General features: G+C 56.1%; 1 protein-coding gene across 1 annotated transcript in view; it reads left to right on the top strand.

The window, feature by feature from the left end:
• ATXN10 (ataxin 10) overlaps positions 1-23,423 on the top strand; it is a 126,012-nt gene extending 102,589 nt beyond the window's left edge. Inside the window, exons 11-12 of the mRNA XM_081084804.1 lie at positions 21,488-21,672; positions 22,067-23,423. Of these exons, the coding sequence (XP_080940930.1) occupies positions 21,488-21,672; positions 22,067-22,069 (188 nt within the window). The 3' untranslated portion in view covers positions 22,070-23,423. The remainder of the gene's footprint in view (positions 1-21,487; positions 21,673-22,066) is intronic.
• The last annotated feature ends 2,803 nt before the right edge of the window (positions 23,424-26,226 follow it).

The following is a 26,226-nucleotide window of genomic DNA, read 5'->3' on the forward strand; positions in this document are numbered from 1 at the left end:
CACGGCTTTGAAGAGCGTCACCTAAACGTAACCTCTAGACAAGCTCTTCTACTGAGTATCAGACGTGTATCTAACGCCCCGTTAGCATTTGGCTTGTGTGTCTTACCAATGTCCCCAACCTGACACGTCCGGGTGAGACTTCCTCCCTCTGCCCAGCCAGCCTGTCTTGGTCAGCGGTGACCCTCCGCCGTCCAGTGGCCACGGCCAGAAGCCTGGGGGCCACGTGCCATGCTATTTCTGCCGAGTGAGAGGAGGAACATCCATGAGCACAGTGGCGTGGTGAAGTGTGCGTGTGTGTGTGTGTGTGTGTGTGTGCCGTGCGTGCCTGTGTGACGTGTGTGTGACGTGTGTGTGCCGTGTGTGGCGTGTGTGGTGTGTGTGTGTGTGTGTGTGTGTGTGTGTGTGTGTGTTTTGCCAAAAGAAGTTTCTCCCAAGAGTTCTTTCTTTTATGAACTCATTAAGCTTGGCTTGGCAATAACATTATTTCACATTGTTTGGTTTAACCTCTTCAAATAATTAACAACAGGCAAGCTCTTAGTGAATTTTCATTTCAGTGGTTTATGTTAAGAAGCATGGATGCTTTGGGTATGCTTAGACCAGGGACAGTTCTGATGTTGCATAGCCGTTAATAACAATACCTCCGTTCTCTGGTCACTGGGTCATCGGGCCATGCCCATCAGGCTCCTGCCTGGGACGGGGAGGGCTTGTGCGGCCCCTGGACACCCCATGGGACTCTGCGACTGGCCACCCGTGGGCATCAGGAACTCCAGGCTGCGTGTCAGACCTGTCCAGGTGGGACAGGCTGGGGGGCCACTGACTGCCCGTGGCGGGGGCAGTTCCAGGGCCCGGTGGGGATTTCCAGTGTCAGGAAGACCGTCTCCAGGGTGGCTGGCGGGTGAGGAGCCCTGGGCTGCTGTGCTTCGCGACACGAGCCCGCGGCCCAGCTGTTTGCTCGCCGCGCACTTGTGGATCCCGCAGTAATGACACAGGAGCAAATGCCATCGGAAAATTCCAGCTCCGCGACCGCAGAGGCCATTTCGTATTTGTCAGTTTATTGTGGCAAGTGGGACTTTTTGTTGTTGTTTCCAAATAGAAACAGCTGAACTTTATTTGAAATGTTTTTCTTTCATTCTTTTTTGATCTGTTTTGATCAGCGTCCTTGATGTGGCTTTTTTTAATGTTGTTTTTATTGGAGGGGGAGGGGACAGGGATAAAATGAGAATCCAAACAGGCTTTTGTTTTTTTCTGTTCTTTTCTTTCTTCTTTTTCCTTCCTTTTTTCTTTACCTTTTTTTTTGTATTGAAATACCTCATTTGTAAGTTTCACAGGCATACAGCAGTGTCACCGTTAGTGGGAATAATAAGCAAACTGTTTTTCTTTGTAGTCCTATAGCATAGTGCCCACAGCATCGTCCCTGGAGCAGACAGACCCTGATTCTGCCACTTCTTAAATTCTAAGCACCTCCCTGAGCCCCTCTGAGCTTTAGCCTCTTTGCCCCACAGGGTATGTGAATGTTTGTAATTGCCCAGCGTTCAGTTTCTCAGCAAATAGATCTTCTTATACAGAGACCCTGTGATAGCTCTTACTCCCTAAGAGAGAGGTATAAATGTCCCTCCATGCTGAGTCATGTGAAAACTCCAACAGTGATGATGGTGATGGTGATGATGATGTCACAGAACAGAACGGAGAGCTCACACACAGGTTCACAGCTACACACGTAGGTGCCAGTGCAATCTGGTGAGAAAAGGACAGTTTTTTCCATAAATAGTGTGAGACAAATTAAAAGGACATGCTGGGCCCTGGCCGGGTGGTTCCGTTGGTTGGCGCATCATCCTGTACACCAGAAGGTGGCGGATCCGATCCCCAGTTGGGGCGCGTATGGGAAGTGACCAGTTGATGTTTCTTTCTCTCCCTTCCCCTCTAAAATCAATAAAAACATATCCTCAGGTGAGGATTTTTTAAAAAAATCCATAATGGGAAAAACTCATCACCCTATGTCAATCCTTTCACAAACGTTAATTCAAGATGAACCATAGTCTGCAACATGAAAGGTAAAACCAAAAGGCTTAGTGAGGAACCAGAAGAATATGGCTGTTGTCTCGGGTTAGCTGAAGATTCTTAAAACAAAATGTAAGAATTGTGGCTGAAAAGCACTAACTGTGAGGAAAACCTGTGGAAAGGTAATTGCATTGTGTAGGCCCGTGGTCGGCAAACAGCGGCTTGCGAGCCACATGCGGCTCTTTGGCCCCTTGAGTGTGGCTCTTCCACAAAATACCACGTGCAGGCGCACACTTACAGTGCGATTGAAACTTCGTGGCCCATGCGCAGAAGTCGGTATTTTGTGGAAGAGCCACACTCAAGGGGCCAAAGAGCTGCATGTGGCTCGTGAGCCGCAGTTTGCCGACCACTGGCTTAGGCTGACAAAGGCCTCATAGCCATAGCGTGTAAGACAGTGGTTCTCAACCTTGGCTGCACATTAAAATCACCTAGGAATTTTTTTAATATCCTGATTTCTGGGCCTCATCCTCCGGACATTCTGTTTCTTTGTGATGGGGTGGGACCAGTAACAAAGAAACAGAATTTTCAGAGGATGAGGCCCAGAAATCAGGATTTTAAAAAGATTCCCAGGTGATTCTAATGTGCAGCCCAGGTTGAGAACCACTGGTGTAAGGACTTCTGCCAGACAACAGGGAAGAGACAGTTCAGGCATTTAAAGTGGCCGCAAGACACAGGCAGGCACAGCGCAAAGAGGAGCTGCAGTGCCCGGTGACTGCGGGAGAGCTCGGCTCCATGGGCACCACGTGGGCCAGAGGGGAATGGAGCGCTGGCGGGGCCTGGAGTGGTCCGAACATGCCACTTCATGGCACCCGGCCTGGGAGCCAATAGGTCCACTCCCAGGTATGTGCCCAAGAGGAATGCGCATGTGTGCCCAGCAGAGGGCATGTCCAGCCGTTGTGCCCCTGGCCAGGGCGAGCAGCGTCTTTCTTGCAGGAGTTAGTGTTCACTGTTCTCTGCATGTTGCAAGTTCCAGACGCTAGTGCCGTGATTCTCAACCTTCTGGCCCTTTAAATACAGTTCCTCATGTTGCGGTGACTCCCAACCATAAAATTATTTTCGTTGCTACTTCATAACTGTCATGTGGCTACTGTTATGAATCGTCATGTAAATATCTGATATGCAGGATGGTCTTAGGCGTCCCCCGTGAAAGGGTCGTTCGACCACCAAAGGGGTCGCGACCCACAGGTTGAGAACCGCTGCGCTAGTGCCTCGTCTTGGAGAATGTAGAAATTTTAGAAGAAACACAAACAGGGTTCCCTCTGTCCTTTTTATGGGGCTCCAGCTTGTGACGGCCTCAAGCGCAGCGAGAGGGAGGCCCAGGGGAAGGCCTTGGGCCCAGGCTGGCGCCCCTGCTGTGTGGGTGTTTGTAAAAGGTGTCAGCGTGTCCCCTTGCGGCACTTCCTTCCCTCGACGTTAGGAGCAGTGACTGGCCGGGGGCCCTTCTGCTGGAATCGGCTTCCTCCTGGGGATGGGCAGGGCTCGCCTCCCTTTGCTTCTGGGTCCCCTATAAACAGCCTGTCGGCATTCAGATCATTTGTTCCGTGTTGGGCTGACTTTCAGGAAAATCTGGAAAGCCTCATAGTGCTGTTTTGCTTTCAAAAGATCAGTTTTTGTCCTGGCTTCCCAGCAGTGTAACTTGGTTTTTTGAAGCCTCTCACTGATTCTCTTACCCCTCCTAGTGCGACTGAAGATGCACAAACCATTGTTCTCCCCAGCCACAGCGCACAGTGTGCAGTTTCCCAGGTGAGCGGGCCTCCCCGGCCCCCTGTGCAGTGAGTCGAGTGTGGGGCTAAGGAGAGGGCGCTACGCGGATGCCACTTCCAGGCCGGTTAGAGCGCAACCCGCTGCCGCCGAGCACCCCACACGCCCGTACACACAGCTGCAGGCATCTGAACAGACCCATTCAGAGTGAAAGCCAGAGGAAGACCTGCTTCCTGCAGCCTATGGTTACCTAGCAACTCTTCCCAGGCCTTGACGCCGACATTGGAGGAATCGGGTGTAATGTTGTGAGTGAGGCTTTCACAGAAGTGAACTGTCTCCTTGTTTTGGTGAAAGTCAAACTATTTTGAAATGACACAAAAGTGAAATACTTGAGATTGTGTCCACGTGGCTTTCAGTTCTGTGCTTCTCGGTGTCATATCTAAGTTTCGAGGGTAGCGCTGCACGCAGTGTCACTCACTGCGGTTTGTGCAGGTGAGCGTGCTGGGCGGCCCTGTCTGCCCTCGCGCCCTCGCGGGTCTGCACACGGCCGTGGCCTTCGGCGGTTCAGCCCGCGTCCGGCCGCACTCAGCACAGGTGTGACCCCGGCACAAGGCGCCTGGAGCCGGCCCGGCCCCCGGGCTGCGCTGTAAGCATCGTTATTAAGATGTAATTTCCTTACAAAGCTACTTATTTGCCAGTTTTTCTTTTTGCATTTGCTTTATTAAAAAGTTCAGTGCCTCTTGGCTATGTTCATAACTTTTTCATATTGTCTCTTTAAGTAGCATTCCACGGAGGATCCATATTTTGTAAGACATTGAGAGGCCGGGTCGCCGGAGCCTGGCACAGAGAGACAAGTTCCGGGTGACCCTGACTAATGTCAGTGTTTTTGCCTAAAATGACCTTGGCCAGACTTAGCCGTGCCAGGGTCTGGTCAAAACCTCGGCGTGCCGCAGCCTTTCAGCAGGTGACGTAGTAACTCCCGGCTGCTTTGTTTTGAGGTCCTCGTTCTCTGCGGGGAGTGTTGTATTCTCTGTAGCACTTATTTCTCTAGAACCAACAGGTTTTTTCAAACAAAAAACAACAGAAACCTTGGGTGAGTGTGTGAGCCTCTGGAGGAGTGAGCTCGGGGAGCAGGCCCTCGGGACGTCCTTGTTGAGTACGTGCGAGCTGGCCTGTGCCCGCGCCCTGGGCCCAGTGTGGAGCCTGGACCGCCGGGCGAAGGGAGGTGACCCGGCACAGACGGGTAGGGAACCCACCTTCCACCAGCTGAGGGGACAGGAGAGACCAGACAGGCGGCGGGGCTCATGGGGGCTCCTCCTGACTGCACGTCTCTGAGTGTGTCTGGGGCGACTTGGATGCTGGGGAGAGTGGAGGAGGCGCAGGGCCTGCTTCCTGCCGGGAGGTGCGGCTCCCCCCACCCCCCAGGGGGGCGGGAGGGAGGGAACCTGCCGCAGCTGCGGGCTCGCGTCCCTTCTAGTTTTGTGGATTCACATCAGCCCTTCATTTGGATAATGGTCCCACGTCCCGAAATTACAAAAATAGGGCCAGCTTTCAGATCTCTCCTTCCCGCTCTGGCCCGGCTCTGGTCTGAACGTCTCTGAGGCAGAGACGGGACTTGGGCAGCCAGGGCAGCAGGCTGTGAGTGGGCCGCCTGAGTCGCCTGCTCCCACCAGCAGGCTCGCGTGTCTGAGCTGCCAGCCCCCCTCGGGGTGAGCTGAGTGCGGCCGAGAGCAGCTCCGTGCTGTGCAGAGGCCTCACTGGTGGCGGAGGCCAGGCCAGCGTTGGAGGGGGAGGCAGTGCGCAGCCCGGCGGGCTCTGCCCTGGAGGGTGTCACGGGACAGCGAGGGGCCTCCCCTCCCAGGGACGGGCTCAGGGAAGCTCACGAGTGACAGCTGGTCCAAGGCAGATGCAGATCTCTGCTTCCTGGTCCAGGATGGGACCCCACCAGCCCAGTGCTGCCCCTGCCTGTGAGAGAGACAAACCGTCAGAATCCAAGCTGCTTCTGCCGGTTTCCCTCCTAACGCGCTTTTACCCAGTTTCCTCGGGCACATTGGGCAGCTCCGGGAATCCTCGGGTTTCGGGAAGAAACTGGTGACAGCCCACCTCCCCCTCCGGCCGCTTCTGAGCATCGGCAGGGGCTGGGCTGTGCGTGGGCCGCAGGCCCGGTACCTCTGCGAGCCCACAGGATCCAGGCGTTCGAGGTGTCGGCAGTACCGGGCAGGCCTGGGAACTGCGTTTGGCAAACCAGCCTGCGCTTCAAGTCTCCCTTCCATCGTCACCCCAGGTTCCCCCGGTGATTTATTTTGAAATACAATATGCATTCCAGAAAGCAGAAGGAGTATGCATGCACTGTTTGCAAATAATTATAAAGTAGACGTGTAGCCAACACCCAGGTCAAGGCGGAAAACACTGCGGCCTCGCTGAGCCCTTCCCATCCCAGCCGCTCAGAAACCCGACTGGGTCAGCCGACCTGCCCTGTTAGCCCACGCACCCCGACGTGCTCTGGGGTGGCTGGCCCCTTTTTAAACGTGTGTAAGTGGCGTCGTGGCTTGCATTTTTTGTCATTGGGCATTCAAAACCATGATTGCGATTTGCCGAGTCATTGCGTGCGGGTTCCTGTATCTGTTGCGGGAGAATTTCACATTTTCTCATTCAGCTGTTGGTGGACACTTGGCTTATGTCTACTTTGGGGCCGTTAGAATGAATGCTGCCGGGAGCACTCCTGTTCATGCGTGTGTCCTGGGGGGAGCGTGTGTTTCCTTCGGGGTGCGGACCTTGTGCGGCTGGTGTAGCTTCAGCTTCATTCCGGAGGGTGCCACCCTCTCCAGAACCCGTGTTCCAGCCGGTCCTCCCCCAGCAGCGGCTGAGCGTGCCACCACGTGATGCAGTCAGACGTGTAGAGTTTTGCCTGTCTGCTGAGTATGTGTTGCTGTTGTGATAACTTTAATTTCTCTAATTAGCAATATGCTTATTGTCCATTTGGGTTTCCTGTGTCATTAAGAAGCTATTCAAATTTTGTTGCCTATATTTTTTTAAGTGAGGAATTTTTTTATATTCAGGATATCAAATCTGTGTTGACAGAGTCCCTCCCGTCCTAGTGGCTTGTTTTGTTTTTTACTGTCTTTATAGTATCTTTTTATCGTTGAGACGTAACTTACATATAGGACAATGCAAGATGTGAGAAAACGTCTCAGTGTTTGACACCACCCAGCGGGGTGCAGGGCATTCCCACCCTCCTCCCAACACCAGTCCCCGCAGCTGACTCTGCTGACTTCCATGGTGTTTTGATGAGTTTTCTTCCTCTGTGGTTAGTGGTTTGGTGTCTTCCCAAAGCCCTGAGGTCATCGAACATCCTTCTGTGTTTTCATCTGGACGCTGGATCGCTCCGCCTTTCCCGTGGGGACCTGTGATCTCCCAGAAGTTACTTTCCGTGTGGCGTACAGTGCAGGCGCAGTGTTTAATTTTCCCTGTGGTCCCAGCGTGACGAGACCTTTCTTCGCCCGGCTCTGCGGGCGCTTACCATAAGCTGTTGTCCCGCGGGCACGGCTCTGCCCAGTTCGGTGCGCCCTGTTCACGTGGCAATCCGTGCCGCCTGCTCTCCGTTTCGGCATCAGCGTGTGCGGCCCTGCTGCTGTGACTGTCCCCATGGGGTAGAGCATCTCCAGTGGTGAAGCCTCACGCGTGTCCTGTCCCCGTGCGGCCGGGTTCGCTCGCTGTCTCTCATGCTCCGCTCTGCACTCCTGAGCATCTGTGCTGCGTGCGGCACTGTTCCAGCCGCTGGGGCTCCGCTGGGGGTGGGCCCCGCATGGGACCGGCTTGGGGACAGGCACTCGGCTCCCCCGGAGGAAGGAGCCCCAGCCTCACCGCAAGAAGCCTCGCCTTGTGCCCCCAGGAGCGCGGGACACCCCGCCTGGGGCTGTTGCCTCTGCGTCATGGGTGCTCCCTGGGGGCAAACCAGCCTGAGCATCTGACCTTGCTGTGGGTCGCGCCTGGCCCAGAGAAGGTGCATCCTCCTCGGTCTCCCCACTGTCTTCCCCGCTCGCTGGCCTCCCTTCTGCCCGGCCCCCGAAATCCTCCACTCGCGCCCACACCCACGGCCCTCTGCCCGGAGCCCCACGCTCCACTCGGCCACAGAGGGTTCCCGTCACTTCTCTCGGCTCGCGCTTGCCGGCCCGCGGCCCGCGTCCTCTGCAGCTCGCCAGGCGGCCGGTTTCTTCTGTCCTGTGGTTCGTGCTCAGTGTCCCCCGCTGAGGCCACCGCCGCCCCCTTGTCATCGTTGTCCTCCTGTGATGAGCTTCCGCGAGCACCTGTTCAGGTTGGGCTTGGTTCCAGAAGCCACGCCACAGGCCAGGGCCGGCTGTGCCGTCAGTGCCTGTGTCCCCAGCACTGCGCGGCCTTCGCGCTTGTTCCGGGAGGGAGCCCGTCCTGGCGAGACGCTCAGGAGACATTGGGCGTGTGGTGCGCAGTCTCTGGTGATGACTACATCGCTTCTGACGCCAGCACAAGATCCGAGACGATGCTGTGGATGAGAGGAGTGGGGAACCTGCCAGTGTTAGATTCTGTCGCGGAGCGAGGTCTCCCCCAAAGCGGGTCCCTCGGGGTAGAAGTTTTAGAAGAGACATGTCGAGGAAGAGCTTTAGATTCAGTGTCCCCGCCACAGCCACCTTGGCTTTTAAATAGCCTGACGTGTGGGTGCTGGCTTCCCGTCAGTGTCGGGTTATTCCCAGGGCACGTACTGTACCACGTGGACCCAGCAGGCCCCTCCCGCCATGAGGACAAGCTCCGGGCTCCCCGGTGACTCACGGAGATAGTGGCAGACAGCACGAGGGCCCAGCTGCGGCCGGTGCCTGTCCTCACCTGTGGGCACCCGCGCCTCACTGCTGGTCCCGAGGGCGCGGCTGGGAGGAGGGTGGCGCGGTGGCTGGCGGTCCGAAGCCTGCCTTTAGCCCGTGCGCTGGCGCTGTGCTGACCTGCGCCGTGTCCATCATGTGGATGCGGTGCTTTCCTACTTCAGATTCTAATTCATTTCACGGTTCACGGCCACTTCCAGCGGCACCGTGCAGAGGTGGTCACTCTGTCTGACAGTGTTTGACACAGAGATTTCTGAAGAGAAGGGACCCTGTTGCAAGTAGGAGCTGTTCCATCCTTTTGTTGGTTTCCAGGCACAGCCTAGAGCAGCCGTGGGCAAACTACGGTCCACGGGCCGTATCCGGCCTGTTTGAAATGAATAAAACTAAAAAAAAAAAGACCGTACCCTTTTATGTAATGATGTTTACTTTGAATTTATATTAGTTCACACAAACACTCCATCCATGCTTTTGTTCCGGCCCTCCGGTCCAGTTTAAGAACCCATTGTGGCCCTCGAGTCAAAAAGTTTGCCCACCCCTGGTCTAGAAGCTGGCACTCAGTCTCAGCGGGGAGGGCCTCCCCTCCCCCGGGCCCCTCCCCCGGTCGCAGGAGTGCTCAGGGCAGCGTGGCTGAGTGCTGTGCCCACGCCCACGCCCATGCCCATGCCCACGCCCGGCTGCACCACCCGCACCGTGTCACCCGGGGTAGCAGTGCCTCCCGTGTCGTGGTTTCCTTGCCAGCAGAATGAGGAGACCCTGCCTGCACGAGCGCGTCTGTGAGGGCCTGGGACAGCCTGCAGGCGCTGTCTGCCCCGGGGTGTGACCGCTGCGCCTATGCCCATTATTAGTGCCCCTACTAGTTCATGCGGGTAACGCGACAGCCGTGGCTTCTGGGACACACGGGCGTTCCTCCTGCAAAGCTTCGCTGACGCTGAACGTAGCGGGGACTCTGAACAGAAACGCGCTCTTGCCAGCTTAGTGTTTGATATTCCTTCACCCCACGGAGCGCACCTCCTACCAGGCAGAGGGGCCTGGGCTTCCTGGGGTCTCTCCCGTTTCCGGGGTCTCTCCCGTTTCCACGGCGCCTGTTCGTAGATTCCTCCTTCGCCAGGACGCGGTGACATCGGGTTCCATCCCACCCTGTCCTGCTGCCTCTGGGCAGGAAGCGCGCGCAATGGCCCCGACTGGGAACCTGGGCACCGGGCAGCGTCGCTTGCTTTTGAAGTTGACTGTCCAGACGCCTCTCCCTGGCACTTTCTCCCTGCGGAGTGAAGGCGGCGCTGCGCAGCACTGGGCGTTTGCCCAGCCTGGAGCCAACAGGGCTGGGTGCCCGTCCACAGAGATGGGAGCTGGGGGCACTCACCCAGCAAATGCAGGAAGCATCCGACCTGAGTGCGCAGTGACAAGGACGAAGGCGGGAGCCCCGGCGCGCAGGCCGCACACGCCCGGGAGGAGTCGGGGTTACAGCCACAGGAGCGTGACGAGGGGCACGAGAGGGTGGTCACGGAGAAGGCACCCTGCGTGATAGCTGAGAAGGGTTATTCCCGGTTATTCCTCCTCATCCGTGCAGCTGCCCCGAGCCAGGGCTCTACGCGCTGTGTGCCCTGCTCGCCTGGCCTCCGTGACGTTGGAGAGCTGCCCCAAGAACAAATGGAACCACTTGTGGCCCCTCGGCCTTTAGTGTGGTTGGAGTTAGAAGTGGTCTTGGTTGTTTCTGATCCCGAAACCTGTTGGGTGACAGGGATAACAGGCTGCGACCGCTCCGGCCCACGCTGTGCTTTTAAGTGGTTAGTAAAACGGTTCCAGAACGTGGGGCGCGCAGAATTAGTTTCTGTGCCGCAGGTCCCTCACCAACAGGCTGCAAGTGCGGCCGCTCGGCCACAGGGCTTTTGGGGTGGGGGTGCGTGTGGCACTGGCAGGCAGGGCACCGCCTCCCCATGACATCACCGCCCAGCTGTGGGCTTGCGGATCGGGTGACAGCGGTGCCACATGGTGCCCTGCTCATCCGGGGTGCGTGCACCGTGCACATCTGGGACTGGAAAGGACTTGCGCACAGTCCAACCAGGGCCCAGGGGAGGCGGCACTTCCGCCGTCCTCCTCGGTCCTCCGGTGCCCGGGAGATGACACTGCGCAAGTGGAGGCCGGGGGAACGGAGAGCGGGCTCAGGCCTCTGGTAGGGGAGGGGGAGTGACTCACCATGTCCTGAACAGACAATCCCCTTTATTTGATGTATGTATGTATGTGTGTATGTGTGTGTGTTAGTCCTCACCTGAGGATATTTTTCTATTGATTTTTAGAGAAGGGAATGGAAGGGGAAAGAGAGAGAGAGAGAGAAACATCGATGTGAGAGAGACACATCAATTGGTTGCCTCCCACACACACTCCTACCAGAGACTGGGATTGAACCTATTAAGTGAGTTATAGTCAGTGAATGACGTTATAAATATCCACATGGCCCTGGGCAGATAGAGGGTCCCCCGCCCTGCTTCCCAGGGTCAGCGGATGGGCAGGAAGCTGTGCCTGTGAGGACAGCGCGTGGCCGAGTCGTGTGGGGAGGGCTGACTGCGCCGGGATGGGGTCTCCTGGCTGACACTGCGTGTTCCAGGTCCTGTCAGACGCGGCCGTGTCAGCGCTGGGCCTTTGCCATGTGTCCCTTGACGTCCTGGCTCCGGGGAGTTAGAGGCAGAGACCAGCTGCGGCTGCTTTTGAAGGGCCCGTTTTCCAGGGTGACTCCCCCGTCAGTACTGAGGTGCTCTGGTCCTTCCTGTAGCGCCCTCCGCGCAGCGTTACCTTCTCAGCCCGATTGTGCTCTGCAGCTCACAGATCGGGCCGCTGTTCGTCCCCGCCTCTGGGTCCTCCTTTCTCACCGCTCAGCGCTAGCCGTCAGCCTTCAGTGGCAGATCCAAGGGGCCTCGTGTTTACTCTGCCTGCTGTCGGGGGGCACTGCAGAGCCCAGAGCAGTGCGTGTCGGCGCAGCCCGGAGCACGCCAACCACAGATGTCCCTCAGCTTTAACTACAAAAACATGGGGGACTAGACACCAGATAGACCAGCAATTTGGAGAAGGAAGAGGCAGCCCAGATGGGCGGTTTGTGGTGTTACTGACACACGCTGCTCTCAGCGGCAGGCGGGCTGGGCGGAATCTGCTCGGGCGGCCTCGCTGGGCCTTTCCGCAGGGAGGGGCGCCGTTAGCTGAGGACCTGCAGAGAGATGAGAGCAGAGGGTAGTGACAGCAGATGGAGGCGGAGGCCGCAGTGGCACGAGCTGCGCAGTGAAGTCTGATGTGTAACGATGGGGCTCACCTGCCCAGGAAGGGCGTGTGGCGCTGTGTAGGGAACAGGAACGGATTCCAGGTCTCCTTCCCCCCCGGGACCAGTATTTGCCCACCCCACTTCCGTTTTCACCCTAAGTCGCCCGCCCTCCCCTGCCCACAGCCTGGCGCGCTCTTCCCTCCCCCTCTCTCCTGCCGTGGGTGATGGCCCTCCTCAGGGGCAGAGCCTGGGGAGCCGGGTCCAGGCAGCAGGTGGGAATGCCTTTCTCTGTCCCTCAGAGCGAGGCCGGTAGGGCTCCTGCAGACAGGTGGGGTGGGGCGGGGTGGGAGGACACGTCCCGCCACTCCGAGGGGGGCAGAGTGTGTCGTGTCCGCTGGAGCCGTCATCCTTCTGATGCCAAGGCCACGCTTCTCTCTGGGACAGAAACGGGCATAGCTGGAAACGTTTGGGGTTTTAGCATTTTCAAACCATTTAGAAACTGAACTACTTCTTCAGACTCTGGAAGTTCTGCAGGCCTGCTCGGCCCGGGAGCATACTCGTTTAGAGATGGCTATTGAGCTTCCTCGGCTTTGGGAAACCGGGCTGGAGGGCACTCGCCACTGCATGGTTCTGCGAAACCTGGGGACCGGGCGTGCCCCGCCTCGAGCATCCTGGCCTCGGACCTTCCTAAGAGGCTCCCGCGGTGCCCGGGCCCACCAGCCAGTGCCCTTGGGAAGGTGGGCAGCACATACGCCCCTCACCAGCAGTGGCGTGGTGCCGAAACAATTCTCAAATCTATCCTGGAGGCAAAAATTAAACATAGATGTTCTATAAAGCACTAAATATAGATACATTAGACATATAGTGTATATGTGTCTCGAAAGTGAGTAAAATCTTTTAACATTTAAATTTTAATTTAGCCCTAACTGGTTTGGCTCAGTGGATAGAGCATCGGCCTGAGGACTCAGGGGTCCCAGGTTCGATTCTGGTCAAGGGCATGTACCTTGGTTGCGGGCACATACCCAGTAGGGAGTGTGCAGGAGGCAGCTGATCAATGTTTCTCTCTCATTGATGTTTCTGACTCTCTATTCCTCTCCCTTCCTCTCTGTAAAAAATCAATAAAAAATATTTTTTAAAGAATAAATTTTAATTTAAATAATATATATATTTTTCAGTGAGCACTTTTTTAAAAATATGTTTTTATTGATTTCAGAGAGGGGAAGAGAGAGAGGGAGGGGGGGGAGAGAGAGAGAGAGAGAGAGAAAGAGAGAGAGAAACATCAGTGATGAGAGAGAATCATGGATCAGCTGCTTCCTGCGTGCCCCACACTGGGGATCAAGCTCGAAACCCGGGCATGTGCCCTGACTAGGAATCGAACCGTGACTTCCTGGTTCATAAATCAATGCTCAACTACTGAGCCGTGCTGGCCAACACAGTGACGGCACGTTTAAAAGCTCGTGTGTTCATCCAGCGAGTGTTCATTGGTGCCTTCCATGCTCGGGGCCAGAGATTGCAGGCCTCTCGGTAAAGGTTGGATTTAGTGTTTTTGGCTTCAGAGCCGCGCTGCCTGTAGCCGCCGCAGCATGAAAGCAGCATAGACGATGCATGAGTGAGTGTGCGTGGCTGTGTACCAGTAAAACTTTATTCATTGTGGATACTGATGTTTGCAAATAATTTTAATGTCACAAATTAGTGTTCTTTTGATTTTCCCCTGACCATTTACAAATATAAAATCTTTTTAGCTTGCAGCCATATGAAAACACGGGCTATGTTTTACCTGTTCTCAGCAGTCTTCTCGACAGAGAGAGAGTGGGGAGCAGAACCAAGTCCCTGCCACCCCCCGGGGCCGAGTTCCGGAATCTACGGCAAGTGCCCTGATTCTGGCTCCTGGAAGGGTCCTCTTCCTCCTCACCAGGCACCTCCAGTGCCGTGGGGAGCCTCCTGACTGCACTGTGAACGTGAGTTTGGCACGTGCGCCTGCTGGTTAAATGTTCAGTCGGGAGGTTCTCTGTGTGGTGCCATCTCCCGGCCTCCGTGCTTCTCTGCTGGAGTCGGTCCCTCCCTGACATGCACCGGCCACAGGTCCCGTGTTGGGCTAAGTCTCTGAGTCCCATGCACAGCTGCCGGAGGGAGAGAGCAGCTTCTCACTCTCACCTGCCCGGGTTCAGCCATCCCAGGGGCTGTCTCCCTCCCGGGCTTGGCCATCCAGGGGCTGTCTCCCTCCCAGGCTCAGCCATCCCAGGGGCTGTCTCCCTGCCGGGCTCAGCCATCCCAGGGGCTGTCTCCTTCCCAGGCTCAGCCATCCCAGGGGCTGTCTCCCTGCCGGGCTCAGCCATCCAGGGGCTGTCTCCCTCCCGGGCTCAGCCATCCAGGGGCTGTCTCCCTGCCGGGCTCAGCCATCCAGGGGCTGTCTCCCTGCCGGGCTCAGCCATCCAGGGGCTGTCACCCTCCCGGGCTCAGCCATCCAGGGGCTGTCTCCCTCCCTGGCTCGGCCATCCCAGGGGCTGTCTCCCTCCCGGGCTCGGCCATCCAGGGGCTGTCACCCTCCCGGGCTCAGCCATCCAGGGGCTGTCACCCTCCCGGGCTCGGCCATCCCAGGGGCTGTCACCCTCCCGGGCTCGGCCATCCAGGGGCTGTCACCCTCCCGGGCTCAGCCATCCCAGGGGCTGTCACCCTCCCGGGCTCACCCATCCCAGGGGCTGTCTCCCTCCCGGGCTCAGCCATCCAGGGGCTGTCACCCTCCCGGGCTCAGCCATCCAGGGGCTGTCACCCTCCCGGGCTTGGCCATCCCAGGGGCTGTCTCCCTCCCGGGCTTGGCCATCCCAGGGGCTGTCACCCTCCCGGGCTCGGCCATCCCAGGGGCTGTCTCCCTCCCGGGCTCGGCCATCCCAGGGGCTGTCACCCTCCCGGGCTTGGCCATCCCAGGGGCTGTCACCCTCCCGGGCTCGGCCATCCCAGGGGCTGTCACCCTCCCGGGCTCGGCCATCCCAGGGGCTGTCACCCTCCCGGGCTTGGCCATCCCAGGGGCTGTCTCCCTCCCGGGCTCGGCCTCCTCCAGCACTGGCTGCAGGCATTGTACAGAGGCTGTGTGACACAGGCCCATGCCTCTGTTTGCAGTCGCTATGGGAACTTTAGAAGCGCTGTTTCTGGAGCTAAGCACACAAGAAAGCACTTCAAGTATTGGTGGATTAGAGCTTTAGAAGATGTTTAATTTTCTCCCCCATGCTTTTTTTCTGTCTCTTTAGAGAGGGAACAAGAGGGCAATGTGAATATTAACTGGGACCTGCTTTAGTCTCCGTTACACTCGAGGCTGTCTGGGTCCCACAGACACTGGAGGCCACATATTCATGAGCCAGGCTGGGGCGGGGGACAGTGCATAAGGGCTCTATTGCACCTTTTCTCTTGTCAGCTGGTTTTATCGAAGGAACTAAGACTTGGTTTTTACATTCCGATTAAGTAGGAGATCCTAAACAGTAATTCTACAATGTCCTCAGGACATGGGGACAATTAGAGGACCTCGTGAGCTGTTATTTTATAGATAAACTAGAGGCCCAGTGCACGAATTCGTTCAAAGGTGGGGTCTGGCCGGCCTGCTGGGCCTGTCGGGAGGAGGAGACAGTGGGAGGTTGGCCAGCTGGCCCACCCCTACTGGGGCTGATCAGGACAGGCTGGGGGGAGGGGCCATGGGTAATTGGCTGGCTGGTCCCACCCTCGATTGGTGTGGTGGGGCGATTGGGGCGGGGCCAGCTGTGGGAAGGGCCTGTGGGAGGTTGGCTGGCCTGCCCCACCCCTGATTGGTGTGGGGGGGGGTGGCCGATCGGGGGCGGAGCTGGCTGGGGGCAGGGGCTGTCAACCAATCGGGGTGGTGGGGGCCCAACGGGGATGGGGCTGGCTTGGGAAAGGAGCCACAGGTAGTTGACCAGCCAGCCCTGCCCCTGATTGGGGTGGGGGGGCTGATCTAGGGTGGGGATGGGTCGGGGGAGGGGCTGCAGGAGCTTGGCCTGTCAGACCCATCCCCTATTGGGGTAGTGGGGGTGATCAGGGGGAAGGGCTGCTGGCCAATTGGGGTGGTGGAGGCCCATCGGGGGCGGGGCCATCCAGGGGGAAGGGCGGGGGTGTTGGCCGGCCAGTATCACCCCCAGATCAGGCTGGTTTGCTGGCCGCAGTGGTGTCATAGCGACCAGTCCTTATGGTTGTTACAGCATTCAGGTCGCTGGCTTTTTATATATATACTAGAGGCCCGGTGCACGAAATTCCTTCATGGGGGGCGGGTCCCCTCGGCCCAGCCTGCACCCTCTCCAATCTGGGGCTCCTCAGGGCATGTCTGACTGCCGGTTTAGACCCGATCCCACAGGGATCTAAACCGGCAGTCAGACATCTCTCTCACAATCCGGGACCACTGGCTCCTAACTGCTCACCTGCCTGCCTGCCTGATTGCCCCTAACTGCCCCCCCTGCTGGCCTGGTCACCTCTCACTGCCCCTTTCTGCTGGCCTGGTTGCCCCTCAATGCCCCCCCCCCCGGCCAGACTGGTCGCCCCCAACTGCCCCTCCTAAGGGCCAGGTCACCCCACTCAGCGTGCTGTTTGGTCGCCCCTCACTGACCCCCCTGCCGGCCTGGTCACCCCACGCAGCCTGCTGCTCAGTCATTTGGTCACCCCTCACTAACCCCACACATCCTGTTCAGTCGTCTGTTTGGTTGCGATGGTCGCTTAGGCTTTTACATATATAGACTAGGTGTACCGGTTAATAATGGCGGGTTTTGTAATCAAAGAAACACGATAATTTCAAGAGAAACATCAAAAGTGCTTTCTTCAAAGTAATGTGCATTGCTAGCTACACATTTCCCCCATCTTTCAGGGAATTTGTGGATACTGTCCCAATAGAACTTTTCTTGTTTTGAGGCAAACCATTCAGACACCCAATTTTCCACTTCTTCATATGTTTTAAAGTGCTGCTCAGAAAGTGTGTGTGCCATCGATCAGAACAAGTGTCATCTGAAGGAGCAAGGTCTGGTGAATACAGCGGGTGGGTTAATACTTCCCAGGCAAGATCTTTTAATGTGTTTTTAACTGGTTTTGAAGTGTGTGATGGTGCGTCATCATGAAGCAAAATTACTCTGCCGTGTCTTCTGGCACATTCTGGTCGTTTCACGATCAAAGTATGGTTCAAATTGATTATTTGTCGGTAGCGATCAGTATTAACAGTTTCACCTGGTTTTAGAAGCTCATGATACACCACACCTTCCTGATCCCACCAAACGCAGAGCATTGTCTTCTTTCCGAAGCGATTTGGCCTTGCAGTCGATGTTGATGTTTGACCTGGATCAACCCATGACTTTGTGCATTTGGGGTTCTCAACATAAATCCACTTGTCATCGCCAGTCACAATTCGATGCAAAAAAGACTTTCGTGCCGTTGAAGCAACATTTTACTGATGACTTTTTGGTTTTCCATTTGTCTTTCGTTCAGTTGATGTGGGTGGCACCCATTTTCCTTCCTTTAAAATCTTTCCCATTGCTTATAAACGATTGGAAATTGTTTGCTGAGCAACGTTTAATCTTTCTGCAAGTTGTTTTTGAGTTTGACACGCATCTTCATCCAATTATGCTTGTAATTGTTGGTCTTCAAACCTTTTTCAGTTGACCTGGATGTTCTTTGTCTTTCACATCGAAATCATCACTTTTAAAGCATTTAAACCAGCGCTCACAAGCATCTTGAGATAGAGCATGTTCACCATAAGCTTCCCGAAGTAGAAGATAACTTTCAACAGCACTTTTCTTCAAAATAAAGTAATGAATTAAAACTTCCCACAAATGCTCTTTTTTGGCACAAAATTTGGCATTCATAAGCGTAAAAATATCTATGATGTTAACACCTTCAGCAAATTTGACATATGAAGTTTTGAAGCTTGCTGTCAATACAAAATAGCATACATATCAGATCACATATATATCACCATATATGTAACTCCCATCTATTGAAAAAAAAATCTGCATTATTAACCGGTACATCTGGTAGATGGCACCCCAGAGTGAGCGACACGCAGCACTCCCAGGGCACAGGCCCTCCTTACAGAGGAAGTGGGATTACTCTCACGTACGTAAGAATGTGGGCGCACTTTGTTGAGAGTGTTGGGGTCCTGCTGCCGTTGTTTGTTCTTTCTGGTTTTCAAGGTACCGAGAAGCTCCCCACTCCCTCCCTGCACCTCGTTTCCCCTGAGCCCGGCTTTGGAAGAGCACGAACTGCCTGCTTTGCTGCGGCTTCAGTGCTGCTCTGGGAGGCTGTCGCTCGCAGCTGTGCCCAGACCTGCTCCTCGGGAAGTCTGGATCATGTGGTTCCTGCAGCTGGGCTGGGCCAGCTCGCACCGCACCTGCCCCTGGGTCCGCGGCGCCGGTGTCGGCTCTCATTCATCTCCTCCTCTGCTCCTCCTGTCCTGGAGTCAGATGGGGATCGCGTCAGCTTTTCAGCAGAAATTAGCCACCAAACCCTTTACGAGTGAAATGCTATTAAAATATCATAACAGCCCAGCCAGCTTGGCTCAGTGGTTGAGCGTTGACCTGTGAACCAGGAGGTCACAGTTCAATTCCCAGTCAGGGCACATATCCAGGTTGTGGGCTCCATCTCCATCCCCAGAGTGGGGTGATGCAGGAAGCATCCAATCAGTGATTCTCATCATTGATGTTTCTATCTCTCTCTCCCTCTCCCTTCCTCTCTGAAAGCAATCTATAATAATAAAAGCATAATATGCTAATTAGACTGGACATCTTTCCAGACGAACTCAGGACTGCAAGGGAAGCCCCGGTCCTGGGTGCCAGAGGGAAGCCGGTGCCGGCAGCCAGGGGAAGGAAGGCCTACTCTTGCACGAATTTCATGCATCGGGCCTCTAGTGGAAATATAAAAGAAAACAAACATAACAGTATTTTCACAAAATGTGGTGGTTGCCTTCCCAGATGAACATGAGTCAGGTCCACACTTGTCCGTCCACATGGGACTCTGAGGTTTGTTGTCATGGCCTTTTATGTACACAGTTCAGCATCTGCCTGGTTTGCATTTATGTTGTTTACTTTCCTCTGATCTCAACCCTGCAAAGCCCTGAGTCAGGGCTGTGGGTCGTGTGGTGCCCAGGCCCCGCCCCCGCCCCACGGGGAGTGGGAGACACGCTCACTGTTGACACCGACACCGGCAGACACTTCCCAGCACTGGGCTGGAGCAGGGGACGAGGTGAAGAGACATCACCTTGCGTAGGAGGGGTTCGGGGGCTGGGCAGACGCACATCCGCAGGTGGTCCGCTGACATCGTGTATCGTGATCCACGTTGTGTGGGGAATGAGACAGAGCCGGGGGTACGGGCATCTGGAAGGTGTGGCCCTGGCCCTTACACAGGTGGGCACAGTGATGTGGGAACGAGAACGAGAAAGCTCTGGAAACATCCCTAGGGCACACCGAGCCAGCTGTGTGCGGGGCAGCCGGGGTGGGGTGGGGGTGGGGGGTGGCTGCCATGTCGGGGCCGGAGGGGCTCAGCGTGTCAGTGAGAAATGACAGGGCGGGGGGGGGGGGGCACGTCCCAGGTGGGGCTCGCGTGTGGGACTGACATTGCTGGAGCCTCAGGGCTGAGGGCACCCAGCGAGACGAATGCGGGCCGTGCTGGGCAGGGGCTGCTGCCTGGGGCCGTGAGCCTGACCACTGGCGGCTCGGGTGATGGTTCTCCTCCAGCGGCACCGCGTGTGCACCGGGCGGGCCAGCGGCCTCCGTCCCGTTCCAGCCCCAGCCCCGAGCCCTGCAGTTGTCCGGCTCTCAGCGCGGATGGGAACATGGCGTTTCCCACTTTCGGTGTCTCAGTGAGTGGCCAGGAAGGTCCGGGAAGCAGCCTCCGGCTTCTAGCATTGAGAGGAGAGGTTAGCACGGGAACTCCAGTCTCAGGGGCGTCTTCCGGCCTACATCCCCCCTTTCTCACGTTGGCTCCTCCCGTGGGGTCTCGCGGCCGCTGCCTCTCGCGAGGAGCTGGGCGGTGCTGGCTGGCCCGCGTGCGCAGTGAGGCTTGTTCAGGGCACGGGCGGCTGGAAGAGCTTCCCCCGGGACCCAGTCTTCTGGTGATTGTGGGAGAGGGAGAAAGTCACATTTAGGCTTCATGCGTTGGAATGTTTTCTGCTCCAGGAGGAAAACGTAGCTCATCAAGGACCGGGGCGCTGCGCCAGGGTGCCAGGTCGGTGGCGCGAGAACCTCCCCCGGGGCGAGTAATGAGAGCGGCAGCCTCGGCCCGCACTCCGGGCCTGGCACCTGGGAAGGGCCGCCCTCACACGCGATGGTCTCGGTGCCACACGCCCGGATGGCCGTCCCGCAGCGCGTGTCTGCGGCCCGGTGTGCGGCCAGGCCCCTCCTGCAGGAGCCGCGATTAGGAGCGCGGTGCCAGGAAGGCCGCTCGGTGCGGGGCAGCTCAGGTGTGTCAGGAACCAAGACGAGCGACCTTTCAGCCCCCAGAAAACGTCCCGAACATAAAACTTCTCGTGTTTTCTACCTCACCTTTGTCTGACTTCAGGGACGGGCGCGTCTTTTACTATTTCCCGTGAGGCTTTTGAACCACTTTCTTCCCCAAACCCTTTGAGCGGGAACCACAGGCTGTGCGTGGAGCCTTCCCTGGCTCCTGCGTCAGAGCCACAGGCTGTGCCTGCGTGGTCAGGGCCACAGGCTCTGCCCGCATCGTTGGGGCCACAGGCTGTGCGTGGAGCCTTCCCTGGCTCCTGCGTCAGGGCAAAGGGGCTGCAACCAGGACAGGTCTGGCACCTTGTGGGACACACGTGCCCCAGTCATGGCCTCGGAGACGCCGGCCTGGGAACCTCTGCCACTGGACAGGCCTGTTTCCCTGCTGCTGCCCCAGGCAGGGGCAGGAGGCGCTCTTCGCGGGGAAAGTGTTTATCCCTCTCCGGAGCTTTGTTCCCTCTGGACCGACAGGGGGGCCGGGCCCCCGGTTCCTGGCATGTCCTGTGTGTCCCTGGATCCAACATGGAAATGTCCCGACGGCAGCACCTCTCCAGGCTCACAGGCACTGAGAGCCTGTCTGCTGTGAGGACTTCGTCACATCATGTAAAGTTAGGGGGCGGCGAGGCAGGGAGGGGGGCTCTTTCCCGAGGGCACGAGCATTCAAACCGAAAGCACGCCCCTGAGGTTCCTAGCTTCACCCGTCAGCGGGAGTGAGGGAATCCCACGCGTGCCTAGGAAGCCATGCTTGTTCCTCCACGGGCTTTCCTCGGGAAAGGTGGTTTCCTGTCTGGTTCGGTAACGCCCTGATCCTTTCCCTGGTGACTCTAACCGTTACCTGTGCATGCGTGCGTGCATGTATGTGAGTGTGCGTGAGTGCACACACTGGTGTTCTTAAACTTCAGGAGTGGCTACTCTGCGCCTTTGCTTCTGTGTTCATTCATCAGCACATCCTGCCGTTGCACACTGGACACACGTGTGCATACGTGTGTGCATTTGGTTGTAAGTGTCTTTCCGCTCTGGATGCGTAGTTATAGCACAGCCTCAAGAAAAGCATCCGTGAGGCGGTACGGTGCCGCTCCCCGCCCTGCCCCGCAGCCCTCACGGGCGTTCCTGACGCAACACGCGTGTCGCCAGATTCCTTCACTCTGTCCCAGTCCTGACGCAGTGGGTCGTGTACGCCATCCGCAACCTCACCGAGGACAACAGCCAGAACCAGGATCTGATCGCCAAGATGGAGGAGCAGGGGCTGGCGGACGCATCCCTGCTGAAGAAGATGGGATTCGAGGTGGAGAAGAGGGGTGACAAGCTGGTTCTGAAAGCCACCAGCACCCCCCCGCCGGTGAGTATGCTGCAGGGAGGTCCCCCCTCCGGCCCCTCGGACGGCAGGGTTCCGGCCTGGGAGCGGGTGGGAGCGCTGCGCCTCCAGAGTGAAAAGGCGGCCTGACACTCAATTGCCGCCAGTTCCTCAGGCTTTAGGCTGCAGTTTTCGTAAGAGTGAAAATGTCAGACTCATTCTGGGAAGAACTCGGAAGAGCATGTCACCTGTGTGTCTGTGTTTCTGGCCAGAAGGAGACTGCAGAGACGGCTCCTGCTCCCTCGGGCAGGGCCAGCGTGTGCTGCGGGAGCTGTCGGGCTCTCGCTCCTTTCTGATCACTGACCAGCGCCCCTCAGAGGCTCTCCCCGTGACTCTTGGAAAGGGGTGGTTAGATGCAGTTCTCTTTCTTTCTTCTCAGTGACGGACCCTTCCCCAGGAGCCTGGAGTTCTGGAGTGTGTTTCACGGACGTTTCGTCTTCGCAGCGCGTGAAGGTGCAAGTGTTTGAAGGCTCGGCACCGATTCAGGAGCTCGTCATGCTTAGATGCTAGTGTTCCTGTGTTTCCGCGTAAACGTGAGAGTACACGCGTGTTCTGTTGTTTCTGTGCTTTAAACCCCAGCGTCTGCAGCCCGTCCCCGGGGCCACGGACATCTCGGGCCTGGTGCGCTCCCTGGAGGCCGCCGCCTTGGCGGAGACGCGGGGCTGCGGGTCCCATTTGTTCCTTTAGATGCGAGGCAGCCGGTCCCTTTTGTTTCCTCGCCTGTTGGGTTTCCTGAGCGCCGCAGGCAGCTGACGCGGCTCTCACTGTGATTCATTCTCGCCTCTTCTTTCACCCCTTCCGCCTCTCCAAGCACTGACAAGACGCATTTCCAGTTCATTAATTCAAGAGATGCTGAAGAACAGCGCTCGCTTGCTCTCCCTCTGCGCTGGGGCACCGAGCTGCCCTTTGGAATTCCGTGGGGAGTCGGAGAAACGGGGCCATTAACTCTTCTTGCTCTGAACGTCCTAGAGTCAGGCCCCTCAGGTCCATGTGTGAGCGCTGATGCCTCGTTGGCCCTGTGGTGCCTCTGGGCAGGGTCTGCGTTCAAGGGACAGCTGCCCTCGGTGAACCGCAGTCTCCAAAGGCCGTGCCCGGGGTGGCCGTGGCTCCGCTGGGATTGCGCAGATAGCTTTGGAGAGCCGGAGGCGATTTGACCTGGATCTGTCTTTCCGTCTGTCTGTACCTTCCTCTATGTCAGTGATGGCGAACCTATGACACGCATGTCAGAGGTGACACGCGAACTCATTTTTTTGATTGATTTTTCTTTGTTAAATGGCATTTAAATATATAAAATAAATATCAAAAATATAAGTCTTTGTTTTACTATGGTTGCAAACATCAAAAAATGTCTATATGTGACACGGCACCAGAGTTAAGTTAGGGTTTTCCAAATGCTGGCACGCCGAGCTCAGAGGTTCGCCATCACTGCTCCGTGTTCACTGTAGAGTAGAGCTGGGTCAGTGAGCGCCAGCCTGCGACCATCGATCCGGAGCCTCCTCGGGGCCTCGGCTGGGAGGTCGTGGCCGTGCGGGAAGCTCACCCTGGTGCTCCAGCCTGTTGCTCAGCTAGAACCCCCGGAGCTTTTGCACATCCTGTTGGACCTTCCAGATCAGAACAGCAGAGCCCAGCAGGCGCGTCCAAACACGCTGTCCCAGATCCCGCGCTCCTGAGTCCTCTGTGCCACACCTGGTCGCTTTGTAAAACAGCCTGAGCATGAAATAAAGGTTGTCCCTGTGCTCTGCGTCCTGTGTCACTCTGAAGCATGTCAGCTTCTAGGATGGGCAATCTGCAAGCAACGTTTTTTTCTCTTGTTTGTGGCATTCCACCACGGGAGAAGCCATTGCAAAATTCAAAATGAAATGCAGAGCCGGCATTCTGGCCCGGGACACAAAGCGTTAAACTCCACTTCTGTGAATGGAAGTGGGGCCAGAAGGGACGCAGCAGGGGTCCTTTCCCTTTAAGGAGGCTGCAGTAGACACTTCTGTGCCTCGCTGGCTGTGTGCACACCAGTGCAGCCGCACAGACGTGCCGGTGGAGCCGTGAATAACAAACACGAGCAAGTGAAGGGAGCCCGTGGGAAGACAAGGGGGCGGGGGTCTGTGTGCTCTAATGGGAGGTGGGGGCTCGCAGGGAACCCGCTGGCGGCCGCATTGTGGCTGCGGATGCTCCCGCATTGATTCCCACAGCCGCTGCCTGTCCTCCGCCTGGGACCCGGCGCCTGAGCGCCTCATTTCACACGCTGCTGCCGAGGATTGAATCGCCGCCTCCATCCGTCGCTTAGAAGGAGAGCGAGGGAAAGGGCAGGCAGCCTATGGAGATGGAGTGGTCACAGCGAGCTGGGTGGCCATATCGCTGCTTTCAAGGGCAAACCGGGGAGGCAGTTCAGGGTTGACGCTGCAGGCGCGGCTTCTGCCTGGCGTGGAGTCCACGTACTTGCAGATGATTTTTAAAAAATCACTAGACGGTGGGTGCTGGTGTTTCAAAAATACTCGTTCTTACGATTTTAGTAACATATTCCTGCGTTCGTCATGTGTGTATGAATGTGTGTGTGTAGATCCACATGAATACACCTCACGGGTTTGGGTTTCTGAGGGATGCTAACAGTGAGACGCATCTTCTGTTCAGGAACTTCTGAGTCTAACCACTGGGCTTTGCGAATTACTCAAAGATGTCTGTTTGCAAAATGGGAGACAGAGAAATGATTGCGGTCATTTGGACTACCAATTAGTAAATTTTATTTTTAAAATTTTTAAAAAATATATTTGTATTGGTTTCAGAGAGGAAGGAAAAGGGAGAGAGAGATAGAAACATCAATGATGAGAGAAAATCATTGATGGGCTGCCTCCTGCACGCCTCACACTAGGGATCGAGCCTACAACCTGGGCCTGTGCCCTGACCAGGAATCGAACTACGATCTCCTGGTTCATAGGTCGATGCTCAGCCACTGAGCCATGTAGTCAGGCTCAATTACTACATTTTAAATCAAAATTTAAATTTTGTATGCCTATATTTAGCACTCATTATCTTGAAGGCATTGACATACTGCTCTTATAACAACACCTGTGACTTAAATGTCATTTAAGTGTTTTTTTACTACCTTTTAATTTCTATCCTCAAGTGAAGTAAAGATGCTGGAACAAAAACGCCAGTCTTTGCACGCAGGAGGAGGACTTTAAACACATATCTTCTCTCCTTGGTAAGCTCTGCACATGAACCTAAAGGAATCCCCTTGAGACTTAAAATGCAGGGAAGTTGAGGGTGAACCTTAACATTTAAGATTTAACACAAAACCAGTCCTTTGGAGAAGAAAGCCGCCACGGTGCTGTCCAAGGTTCTGATCGGCCCAGCTGCATGGCCGGTGTGTGGGGAAACAGCTAAAACCCCTTCTCTCACATCCAAGCAATGGACGCGACCATTCCTTCCTCACCAGGCATTCTGTCATGTTTCTCGTTGTGAATGCTCCAGTGGACAGCAGGTACAGCTCTGTGGTTTAGGCAGCACACCGGGGGGTCAGAGAAGGTCAAGGCCAAGGACATTTCTCAGAATTGTCTGATTTAGAAAAGAGCAACCCGGCCAGCGTGGCTCAGTGGCTGAGCATCGACCTACGAACCAGAAGGTCACAGTTGGATTCCCAGTCGGGGCACGTGCCTGGGTTGCAGGCTGGACCCCCCAGTAGGGGCCGTGCAGGAGGCAGCCGATCAATGATTCTCTCTCATTGATGTTTCCATCTCTCCCTCTCCCTTCTCTCTGAAATCAATAAAAATATATTGAAAGAAGAGCAGGCTTGGCCTCCAAGCATCCCAACAATTGGAGTCAAGCTGCCATGTGTCGCCCCCCCCCCCCCCCACACACACACACACACACACTCACCATGCTCTGCCCCGGCGAAGGCGGAGGAGGCTGGCCCTGGCCCTGCCCTGGGCTTTCAGCCTGTGTGTGCAGACTACACAGGGACATGTGGCCCTTGTCTGCTCCAGCTTTGCTCTCAAAGGCAATAGAATGTGATTATATTTCAGTGTTTCATCTTTGAAACTTCCTACCCACGTTTTAGGAAGTGCTACCAGTCACACATATTCTCCCAGATAAAGAGGGAACACCTCACAACTCACTTTGTGAGGCCCGCGTGACTCTGATGGCAGCACCCAAGAAGAAGAAAGGAGCAGCAAAGGCCCACCCTACACATGAACATGGGCCCAGGCAGCCTACGCACATTATTGGCAAACTGTATCTTAGAGATGCGAGATGGGTATCGCTTTTTTTAAAGCAAACAAACATCACAGCATTAACAGAAAATCATGATCAATTCAGACAAAAGTATGAAAAAATTCAACATCCAACTTGTGCTGTTAATTTTAGAATGAACACATTAGGGCTAGGAGGGAAGTTCCTGATTCTGATGGAGTGTCTCTAAGAACCACAGCAAGTATCAGGCGAGATGAAGAAATGTTGACATGCTCCTCTGACATTAGGAACAGGGCGAGGTCGGTCACAATTCACCTACATTCGACCTTATAGTGGAAAGGTGACCAGGCCAATGAA

The sequence above is a fragment of the Myotis nattereri genome (genome assembly GCF_964212035.1).
Source record: "Myotis nattereri genome assembly, chromosome: 2".
NCBI classification, from domain to species: Eukaryota; Metazoa; Chordata; class Mammalia; order Chiroptera; family Vespertilionidae; genus Myotis; species Myotis nattereri.